Source organism: Vanacampus margaritifer, chromosome 9 (genome assembly GCF_051991255.1).
Source record: "Vanacampus margaritifer isolate UIUO_Vmar chromosome 9, RoL_Vmar_1.0, whole genome shotgun sequence".
NCBI lineage: Eukaryota > Metazoa > Chordata > Actinopteri > Syngnathiformes > Syngnathidae > Vanacampus > Vanacampus margaritifer.
This window is the reverse complement of record NC_135440.1, coordinates 19,690,518-19,702,706: the sequence shown is the minus strand read 5'-3', so window position 1 is coordinate 19,702,706 and position 12,189 is coordinate 19,690,518. Positions and strand designations below refer to the sequence as shown.

Genomic DNA, 12,189 nt, shown 5'->3' with positions numbered 1-12,189 from the left:
CAATCATTTTTGAATAAATGAAACCTTTAAATCAGAGGTGGGCATCGAGGGCCGGAGTCCTGCAGGTTTTGCATGTTGCCCTTCTCCAACACAGCTGATATATGATCAGCTCATCAGCAAGCTCTAAATAAACCTGATAACGATCCTGTTGATTGGAATCAGCTTGTGTTGGAAGTGAGAAACCTCAAAAACCTGCAGGACTCCAGCCCTCGAGGACCGAGATTGCCCACCTCTGCTTTAAATAAATGTTTCTTGGGTTTATTCGATTAAAATCGATTAAAATCGTAATCGTCCTGAATGACTGCAAAAATCCAGATACAAGCCCTAATATGTATACAAAGGTCAAATTAAGTTCACCTGTAAAAGGTCATTTTAGGTTCATCCTGAAATTTTACCTCGAAGCCCAACAATATCTCTCACATTTCAGGAGCAGTACATAGAAATAGTCGTTTTTCTTGCTGCCGACCCAACTGCCTTAACGAGCTTTCGCGGTCAGCTGACTCGTGACTCGTACAGTAGGTTTTAGTTTTCATGACAAATTGCCTTTATTTTTTGCAGTTTGTTCAAATGTTGTCAAAAGCGCAAAGGGCAATCTCTCAGACACCTTGGCCGGATATTGCACCTATAATTGCGAGCATGGAAGGTCTTGACAGCTCGTGCCCACGGCGAGCGAAATGAAGTGCACACAAGACACCAGGGAGGGAACGTATGTCATCATGTGAGCATGTACGGGCCTCCGCAGGCGAAACGATGAGTTTCCAGTAGCTACTATGAATACAACATTTGAAGAGCTGACAATGATGGTATGAATAAACAGGTGAGGTTCCCATGTTTAATTCTGGATGCCGCGAGAAGTTCCCGTGACAGCACACGGGTGCAAAAACTGCAATGTAAGCAGGGTGAAATAGCTGAAAACCAAGGTTGTTTTCAGTGGGTTAGGGTTACAGCAGTGCACTTTGGCCACCACCATTAATAATTGTTTATATTTAGCCTGCATTACCTGCTGTAGGCAAAAAAAAAAAAAAATCCCAATAGGAATTTGTAAAAGTACACAAACCATGGAATTCACTCAAAATAGGCTGCTTCAAACCAAAATGGCCAATTTGCTGTTTAATTTCTGTTTAATGTCCACCCGATTGTGTGGTCATTTGTCATAATGGTGTTAAAGAAAAAAAATCGATTCAGAAATAAATGGCAATATTACAGCGCGCAATTCTCGTATCAATTCAATATGCAGCTGAATCGATGTTTAAAATATTCAACAAAACGTCTTACTTAGAGTTAAGGTTCACACTTTAAGCGTGGAAGAATGCTATGTTAATGGAACGTTAAGCATTAATATTTGATTTCAATGCTGTCCAACATGAAACAGATTGCAACCTGTTTGTTAAATGCAGTGTCTCGGCCTGACGTACACTTTCATATAAATCTTACAGTGCACATGTACAAGTTTACTCATTAGTATTTACTAAATTTGAGTTTAAAAAAAAAAAATCACAATAATCGACGTATAGATTTGTATCGAATTGAATCATGACCTATGAATCGTGATACAGATCGAATCGCCAGGTACAAGGAAATTCACATCCCTTGTTGGGAGTATTTTTTTCAATTTTGGGGAGAATCTACAAATTTTCCCCAAATTGCTGACTTCATGTTAAACTTCAGGAATTTGTTCTTGAGACTTTACTCTTCTTTACTTTTTTTTTTTTTTTTTTTTTACTTTCTGGACGCTTCAAATATCCCCAAAATGTTTGCTTGAAACCAAAATCGATGACTTCCTGTTCAATTTCAGGGATGAGTTTTGGGGACTTTTGAGTTTCTTGTTATGATAGACCTGTAGAACAAATTTGGTGTTGATCAGTAAAACTGGTATTTGGAAAAATTCTTATTATTATTTTTTACTTTCGGAGAATCCTCAAATTCGCCCAAATAGCTGCTTCAAATGAACACAAAATGTATAGAACGGAATAAGAATAGAATTAGAAAAAAAAAAGAGGTGGTGTCATGAAATGTGTGCATTCGGGTACATCACCTTCAAAACTGACACATTGCAGATCAAAACTATACTTCTCACCTTTGCATTTGTGCTGGGCGGAGGTAAGAAATAGTCTCTAATGTTGTGGAAAAGGAAAGTGGAAATGTAAGGTGGTGTCTCAAAGGGGCCAGGAAAAGTGTGTCATGCTTTTATTGCCTTCATCATAGGCTGTGTTAGCCCAGGATCTCTCACTCCCTCTCACTCATCTTTATCTGTTATCCTCAGCACTACCTTCAGAAGATTTTGTCTCTCAATAGAGAGCTCAGAGCACAAAACTGCTCTGAGCCGCCTCACCTTCCAAAAAGAGATATTTCCACACAAGCAAATAAAATAAAAAAACAGGCGGGGAGGCAAGGCAAGGCAGGGCCTATTCCCCACGGTTTCCGAGACAGGCCCCGTACTTGAGCTCCAGGCTCATCAATATGCAAAACATCAGCGTATCGCTTGCCACAAGAATATTCCCTCCTCGCCGCACAAATGTACACAAACACCATCTCACTTTGCGGATGATCGGCGAGGCAGGAAGAAAAAAAATAAAACAACCCAAAACAAACATAATCGCATTTTGATTTAAAGAATAAAGAAAACCGCGTTGGGGATTCATTCAAAGCCCTAAATTGTGTGAATGTAATACACGGCGGGGGGGGTGGAGGGAGAAAAAGACCCCGGGCTCGCAATCAATGTAATACGTTACACTGAGGCCAACTAAACTCCCAGTGGCTGGATTACATTTCAAAGCACGGAGCCCGCTCGGAGCTTTTCCACCCATTGAGAAGCGGGAGAAAGGTGGCGTGGCGTGGGAGCTTTCCGTAAATCTTTTGGATCGTCCCAGGAAGATGCCATGCCAGTTACAGTCCACTCGCATTGGGACCCTCACCCATCAGGTCAACGCATGGAATGAAAAACTTGACGTTGTTAATCAGTCAGTCTAGTGAGATCGCTAGCGGGATGACGTGAAATTGTACTTGACCAACTTGCATGCAACTTTGTCAAAGCTGATTTTGACAGTTATAGTCCACTTGCATTAGGGCCAGATGGAGCACTGACCCACCAAGTCACTCCATTGAATCAAATAAATGTCAATTTTTTGGGAACCATAAATTTAGGTTTGGGAAAGCAAAGCCAAAATTTGAACAAGCAATGACTTCAAACTCGATAAGCTCCTAAATGAAAGTATCATAAATCACTAATCATATTAGGATTTAAATAATCAAGCAAAACACATCCGAGATTCGTTCAAAGCCTTAAATTGTGTGAATGCAAGACAAAGACTCGCAATCAATGTGATACGTTACGCTCCCAGTGGCAGGATTACATTTCAAAGCACGGAGCCCCTCCAGGAGATTTTCTACTCATTGAGAAGTGGGAGAAAGGTGGCGTGGCGTGGTGTGGCGTGGGAGCCGGGGCGTAATCGTGGCTGACCTACAGTGGGGCGGACGTAGGTTAAGTTGCTCCCTCTCCGCTGACCGCACGCCGCTCCCCTTCCTCAAGTCCGCTCCCTTTCCTGGCTTGTTAAATCCCCGCTGCTTTAATCTCCTTAGCGGGCTACATCCTCTTTAAAGATGCAAGAAGAGGCGGTGGTGTGCTGCGTCAAACGACGAGGTGGGCAAACGCCACGAGGCACGACAGGCACAAGTCGGCGTTGAGGGGCAAAGTTTGACGGACCAATGTCGAACAACGACATGGTTCGAATACTAACTCGGAAATGGCTGTAGAGTGAAACCACGTTTATGGCAGGGCGCGCGTTCCAGACGCTTAACGTATAGAAATGTGGAGACTATCATACAGCATCACTTCGGGAAGATGAAAAGAAGACTCTCTAGCTTGCACAGTTTTCCAAAATAAGAGGCAAACTGTGAGAAGAGAATTTAAGCATTGTATATTCAAACACCAAAATGTTCAACCAAACCTACGTCCACTTAACATATAACGGGAAAGAGAGGCTAACATAAATTAGCCTAATGTTAGCTTCAAACAACTGCTACTTCAACACGCACTAAGTGGCAACCCATACAAACCAAACATAGCATACAACAAAAGAGAATTAAACATGGTATATATATATTTAAAACACCAAAATGTTTAATCACACCACATATTTCGTGTAACCAACGGCCGCTAGCTTAATGCTAACATCAAATGTGAAAGGCACGGACGGGTGAATAGAAAATCTTCAAACTGCTACATTAACACACACACATAGCAGTTGTTAATTACGCTATTCTCTTCTATCTATTCCAGTCTTAGAGTCCAGTTCTGCAATTCCTGAGTATACCCATATTAACTCATTCACTGCCATAAATTCATTAAAAAAAAAAGATTATTTAAAATTAGGGGCAACAGGCGATAATTTTTTTTTTATTGTAATTAATCGCATGACTTCACTAGTTAACTCACGATTAATCACAAATTTTATAGCTGTTCTAAATGTACAATAAAACAAATTCTAGGTTTTCATATTCCTGTTAACAAAAGTGGAAAAAAATGTTCAACTAATAAAAATAGTTTAAATACATTTTTGACGTTTATAGTCGTCAATGGCAATGAATGAATAAAAAAAAAGAAAGAAAACATTATAAAAAAATTGGGGCGTCAGGCGATTCAAATTTTTAATCAGAATTAATCGCATGACTTCCCTAGTTAACTCACGATTAATCACACATTTTATATCTGTTCTAAATGTACAATAAAAAAAATCTAGGTTTTCATACTCTTGTTAACAAAAGTGGGAACAAATGTTAAACGAATAGAAATAATTAAAAAAATAATTTTGGACGTCTACAGCCGTCAATGGCAGTGAATGAGTTAATGACATTCCCTGTGAATGTAGCCATGTTAACTAACGCACATGGCCTCGTGTAGACAAGTAGACAGTTTGTAATGCACTTAATTCTCTTCAGGTGAAAGTTGAACTTATGACAATCCATGTGCAGTTATAATTAACAACATTCCTTTTGTAGACATTCTAACCAATTCGCCAGATTTCACACATTTGAGTCCAACTAACAACAAACAGCAAAATATGTGTAGTCAGATATAACTCACAATATTCTGCGTGTTATCTAATGAAAACAATCTCATTCCAACGAACAACAATCCCTGTCTAGCCACTTTAACCAATGAAATTCCGTCCAACGAGAAATGCTCAACATCACATGACCTAGTGTCAAATCTATCAAAAACACCGACCCACCCTCTCCTCCTCCTCCTCCTCCTTTTCCTCCTCCTCCCTTCCCGTTCTGGAATAATGCCTGAATGGCATCACCTGAGAGGAGCGTAATCCAGTGCAACATGGATCACAGCGAGTTGCTATCGGGGTCATCTTTCCCGTCCGGGTTCGGTTTCTTTTTAAGTTCTTTTGAACGACCGGCTTGATTTGATTTGACACCTTGCAAGTTGCATACCAGCACATCAACAAGAGATCACGTTCAGCTCTACCTGTTTCCCAGAAGTAGACGGACTTCCCGCCGTCATCCGTCTGCGCGAGATCCCGCCGGAAAACGCAGCCCAGGAGAAGCAGCAGTGACACCGGGAGGTGCCAGCTGCCCCTCCGCCACCCCGCCGGCCCCATGGTCCGGGAGAGAAGAGGGTGGAGGGGGGGGGGGGGGGAAGTAAATCCACTCAGCTCGCGGGAGGTCAGCTGAGGAAAAACAACTGCGGGGGGGGGAAAAAAGCGGTAGTCCTAAAAAGAGGCGACAAGAAGTGGAGCGCGGCTCACTTTGAAGCAGGAGGAGTTGAAGGGCACGCACATGGAGAGGAGTGATGGGAGGATGGAGGGAGGGAGGTGGTGGTCAGCGGGAGAGCTGCTGTCGGAGGTTCCAGAGAGGCTCCTCCATGGCGTCCTCCCTCCTGCGCTGTCGTCTCCTCTGCTGGCGGAGAGGCGACAGTGGGCGAGGATCTGCAGTGTGCTGCCTTGCTCTACCTCTCTCTCTCTCTCTCTCTCTATCTCTCTCACTCACTCACCTCGCTTGCTCATTTGCTCTTTCCGCTGTCTTACTCTCCACCACCCCATTCTCATTACCTGTCTTGCCCCCCCCCCCCCCCTCTCACTTTCCTTTTTTTAAGGCCCGAGCACACCAAAATTGGCTCTGTTGCACACTGTGGATTTGGATTTTAAATCCAGCCCCTCAAGCCAGTTTCACTTAGCAACATGAAATTCAGTATAGGTTAATGAGTTGGTCTTTATGGCAAAAGCCGCTGTTTTTATTCAAATTCCTTTTATTTCTAGTGGCCTTTTTGTCATTTCTGGACATTGGACTGATTTTGTTCAACTGTTACTAAATTTTAACACGAAGCTGTATGATCCTAAATTGCAAATAACTTGAGCTTTTGGGCAAGTTGCAGGAAACTAGAAATATCTATCGTAGGGCACTATGGAGTTCTTAAAAATAATAATAATAATAATAATAATACAATTAGCCCCCCTGTAGCCATGTTTCTCTTTTCATTGCTATCAGCAGTAGAGTAGATCCACCAAAAAGTCAGCCATTTGGGAATTTTAGGTGTCATTTGCTGGATCCTAAATGAGAAAAAGATTTTGGCTGATAACTACCAAATTTGGACCTAACTCTTTGACTGCCAGACGTTTTCAGAAAAGGGATGCCGTGGGTGCCAGCCGATTTAAGCATTTTTGACTTATCTTTCAAGGTCCACAGAAAATTATGTGTTTGGACTATGGAAACACGCATACTACCAAATGAAAGATTGGACTCTCATCTTTCATCAGAAAAAAAAGTTTGTTTCTACCTTATTCCGTTTTTCAGTAATCAACAATAGAAAATGGTTAGTTTCACCTCTGTTTTAAAACAAACGTCTTTTAACGTCTTTGGCACTCCTCCCTAGGATTTTACTAAACGTTATTTAACGTTTTTGGCAGTCAAAGAGCTAATATGGTTATTTTGAGGGACAGTTGTTAAAATAAAATACAAACAGAAAAAAATCTGGTCCTCGTCAGGTGTGTTTTTTTTCAGTCCCCAAAGCTGGATTCCCTTAGCAAAATCAAATTTAGCAGGCATGTCCACCATGAGTAGACCCACAAAAAAGTCCCAAGATGTCATGCCACAAAATACACAAGAAGTCTCCTCTTTTGGTGTGAATTTCAGGGCTCATGTTGGCCATTCCCAGGGGTCCTTCAAAAACTCAATTCTCCAAGAAGAAAGATGGACAACACTAAATGGTGACAAATTTGAGTTTTTGGTCATGGCTGCAAAGTTTAAATGACCGGACAAAACAAAAACTAACAGAACATGAAACTGTAATACACCTTGACATTTGGTAGGGATGTTTATCATAAGTAGTTCCACAAAAAAAAAAAGGAAGTCAGGAAGTCTTCCATTTTGGATTGAAGCAGCCATCTTGAGTAAAGGTTTGCTTCCAACTCTATATCGAATCCTTCGCCTGGCACACTTCTTATTACACTCAGCTCGTATTTCTCTCTCTGGGCATGAGGAAGGCTGCCCTCCTCCCACCTCCTCTTCCTCCACTCTCTCCTCATGCTGTTTGGGGGAACTTGAGGGGGGGTGGGGGGGTGCAGTAAAGCAGTGGGAGCCTGAGAACCGCTGCTCCCGAATCAGAAAGGCAGACAAGAGCGTGGCTCCATGCAGGGAAGGCGGAGGCTAGGTTGATGATGATGATGATGATGATGATGATGATGATGATGATGATGATGATGGCGGCGGCGGGTGGGAGCAGAGGACTGAAGCAAAAACATAGGCGACAGCGTGAAGTGATAAAAGAATGAGGGAGTGATATATAGTGTATAGCGTGAAATAATTCTTTCAGTTCAGCGCCGATAACGAGCACACGGGCTGCGACTGACTCCAATTAGGAAATGACTTGTAGCAGACATGTTGATTCATTAGCAAGCCGATGGCGTCCCATTTAGCGGCATGTCTGCCCATTACAAAACAATCAAAGCCAGGCGGCAAAATGTGACCTCCCTAAAGCAAACATACAAAATGGCTCTCGGGCCATCAATACCAATGAATCATGCCCTGCTACTTGCACACAGCACAGTGGAACAAAATGTATTTCTGCAGGTGTCCTAATACTTTTGTCCAAACTCTATCGTTTCTTCTTCTGTAGCTGTCACAATATTGTGCAGCTCTCCTGTGGGTGTCACAATTTTTCCAAACTCATAATTGATTATATGGTTCCCAATTCTTTTTTTCTGGGGGGTCCAAAATCTGCATTTTCCCTCTCTGTAGGTGTCCCGATATTTTTGTCCAGAAATCCATATTTTCTTTTTTTTCTTTTCTTTTTCTCTCTTTTCCTCTTCTATGGAGAGCTCAGTATTGTTCATTCGATTTGACATGTCATCATTGCTCTCCTTTTTTATTATTATTTTTTTTATATATATATATAAATATATATATATATATATATTTATTTATTTATTTTTTTTGTATGTGGGTGAGTATGTATATGTGCGTGCGGGCGTGTGTGTATTCATTAGTTCACCTAAAACCTATTAAAAAAAAATCCCATACTAATAATATAATATAATAATAAATTGTCAAATGCAGAAACATCAATGTAAGTTATCACGATGTAGTGGCTCTCGCTAACAGGCAGAATTAAGTAACCAGAATTAGGTTAAAAAATTCTATATACGTAGACCATGTTTCTATAAATTTTGATATTTGGTTTTTATTGGAGGCAGATATTTTTTCCATTAAAATGGGATTTATGAGGAGGTTAAACCATTGGTCGATATTCAGAGTTTGTTTATTTTTCCAGTTAACAAGAATTGTTTTTTTTGCGATAGTAAGGGCTACAAGTGTAGATTGAAATTGTTTATGTGGTAAGTCAGTTGTTGTTAGGTCACCTAGCAAACACAAGTTTGGAGATAAAGGTATCCTACAGTCCAAAATAGCAGATTTGACTTCCACATTTTGACTTCCACATTTTGACTTCCTGGAGGTGTCCCAAAACTTTTGCCCAAATTCAACTCCGCAGCTGTCCAATATTTTTTTGTGCGTGTCCAAAATCCGCATTTTCACTCTCTGTAGGTGTCCCGGTACTTTTATCCATATGTTACTATTCCTGCAGCTGTCCCAATATTTTTTTGTCCAAAATCCACATTTTGACTTCCTGGAGGTGTCCCAAAACTTTTGCCCAAATTCAACTCCGCAGCTGTCCAATATTTTTTTGTGCGTCACCAAAATCCCCATTTTCACTCTCTGTAGGTGTCCCGGTACTTTTATCCCTATTTTACTATTTCTGCAGCTGTCCCAATATTTTTGTCCAAAATCCACATTTTCACTTCCAGTAGGTGTCCCAATACTTTTGGCCAAAGCAGATGTTAATGCATAGAAGTAATGATCTAATTGCCAACCGTTTAGAGTGGACTGAGCCAGTCAAGCAACAGATGGCATCTTGGACGAAAGGGCACGACTGTTACCCCTGTAAAGATTTATTACATTCCGAGTGCATAAAGTTTTGGATGCAAGCCATCGGGTTTGTTAGATTCAAGTGTTTGTTTTCTTCAGTGCCGCAAAGGCCCTTGAGGAAAGGTTCCGTTTGCATATACTGTAATTCAATTATATAACGAAACGACACACAACAGTTGGAGGTTTAGTTGCAATGCCATATTTTCTACATTTTTCACTTCCTGTAGGTGTCCCAAAACTTATGTTCAGGTTCCACCTTTTACATACTTTCTGTATTTTGTCTAATACTTTTGTCCAAACTGCATTCCTTCTGCTTTTGTCCCATGCATGCTTTTCTCCAAATTGTTGGAATGCTTTTATAGGTGTCTGAATACTTTTGTCTGAAATTTATATTTTCATTTTTCGCTTCCTGTTGGTGCCCCAATTCTTTTGTCAAAACTCTTGTCTTGTCCAAAGTCCACATTTTCTGTATTTGTGTAGGTGCCCAAATAATTATGTCTAAAATACACTTTCCTTACACACGTGCATTTCCCAAATACACACACACACACACACACACACAAAAAGTGTTCTTTATCTCAGTATGAGCTGTCAGGCTAACAATGGCGCGAAAGGGTCAGCTAACGCCGCGGCGTCTGGACGTCAGCACCGGGAGGAGGCGACGGGAGAAAAAGGGGGGAAATGCAGATAAGGCGGCGCACACGGGGGGTGGAACTTGCAGGGCGTAAAATCAAAAGCAGAAGGCACGATAATCTTTATCTGCGTGTGACAAATTGCTTCACAAATCACATTTTACATTTCTCTGATTTGTGGGATTGAAAATGGAGCAGGCCTGGCATGGACACACAGATTTCAGCCTTACTTACTCACAGGCTTATTTTAGTGATTTTTGAAACCCTAACATTGGTTGAAAACCCGAATCAAGGTTTGGAAGCTTCATTTTAAAGCAAAAACCCTAACTTAGAACCCTAACCCTGTCTTGAAATCCTGGTTGATACTAAACCTGGCACATAACACAAAATTAAATTTTTAACCAGCCTTGAATCCCGAGGATGAATTTTAAAACAGAAACTCAAATTTACAAATTCAAACCTGCCTCAAGATGCTAACCCTGTATTGAAACCCATCCTTGATATTATTTAGTATTTTCAAACCCTAACCCTGCCTCAAAACCTTCAGTTAAAACTCTGCTTTGAAACCCTAACACTGTCTAGAAACCTAATCTTGATTTGAAAATCTAATCCTAATTTGAAAATCCAATCCTGGTTTGAAACCCTACCTTGAAGCCCTAACCTTAATTTTAAAACAGGAACCTGAAACCATTAATTAAAACTAACATTAAAGCCTAACTTTGACTTTGAAATCCCAATTTTAAGTCCAAACCCTAGCCTGAACATTTGAAAACCCAAACAATGACTAATTTAAGACACTAGTCTGAAACCTCCACCCAGACTAATTTGAAGCCGTAATTATAATTTAAATCCCTAATTTGAATCATTAACCGAGGCTATAATCATATTTTGAAGCTAACTTTAAAGCCTATCCATGACTTGAAGCCCTACTTTGAAACCCCAACTTGAAATCCGAGCCCTAACTTGATACCTTTATTTAAAACCCAAACCACGACTTCAGACTCTACTTTGAACCCTAATCATATTTTAACACCCGAATTTTGAAACCCAAACATTGTCCTAAAGGACTCATTTAAAACCCTAACCACATGTTCAATCCCTAATATTAAAGTCACAACCCTACTTCGAAATCCAAACCCTAAAAATGAACTGTGACTTGAAACCCTACATTGAAACACAAACCCAGTTTTAAAAGACCATTAGAAATCCTAACCATGTCTGGTCGGTGCTGGATTTCACTTTCCTTTCTTTTCTTTGGTCCTTCCTCGGGTCTCCTGACGGCCTCACGACTCTGGCTGGAAGTGTTCGGTTTAGGTGAACGGTATGGGATTTTTTAATAGGTTTTAGGTGAACTAATGAATACAAACACACTCACACTCACACACGCACATACACATTCTCACCCACATACAAAATAAAAAAATAAGATAAAAATGTATTTAAAGAGAGAGCAATGATGATGACATGTCCAATCGGTAAAATTACCGAATGAACAATACTGAGCTCTCCAGAAAAAAAAGAGAGAGAAAAAAAAATCCTAACCATTACTTAAAACTTTGAAACAAAAAGTCAACAATGTTGTGGCATAAAAAAATCTTAAAACTATTATTTTGATCGTGATACATTTTAGAACATACTTTGTAATTATACATGCGCAAAGGCAAGTTTTGTCTTCTGGTTGCCTCGCGTTGGGTACGGACTCTTTTTTTTGGGGGGGGTTCCCACGTTAACACTTCACACAGCACGTGATGCCATCTGGAAGTGAATATGTTGACAAGGTGTACAGTACGTCTACAGAGCGTAGACGCCACACACCACGAACCCGCATGCATATTTATGACCATCTGTAGGCCTCCTGTTATAAATTCACATCAGTTCGCATACATACCAATGACTCCAATTAAACATATTGCTGCTGTATTGCTGATATCATGGAGACAGTGGATGTCGCAATACTATATATAACATTTCAAAAATGATGTCACGGTCATTTGAGCAAGGTAGAGCCATTGATAAAAAAAAAAAATAGTGGAAATGGCTTGAATGAATGATTTTCTTGCGGGTTGGTACGGGAAAATTTCACTACTGTCGTGTGAAGTATAATTGAGTCACTGAGAACTCCATTTGT

General features: G+C 40.5%; 1 protein-coding gene across 1 annotated transcript in view; it reads right to left on the bottom strand.

The window, feature by feature from the left end:
* Positions 1 to 5,935, bottom strand: part of thsd7ab (thrombospondin, type I, domain containing 7Ab) — a 108,136-nt gene extending 102,201 nt beyond the window's left edge. The window contains exon 1 of the mRNA XM_077575957.1: positions 5,477 to 5,935. Coding sequence (XP_077432083.1) covers positions 5,477 to 5,609 — 133 coding nt within the window. The 5' untranslated portion in view covers positions 5,610 to 5,935. The remainder of the gene's footprint in view (positions 1 to 5,476) is intronic.
* Positions 5,936 to 12,189: the final 6,254 nt, after the last annotated feature.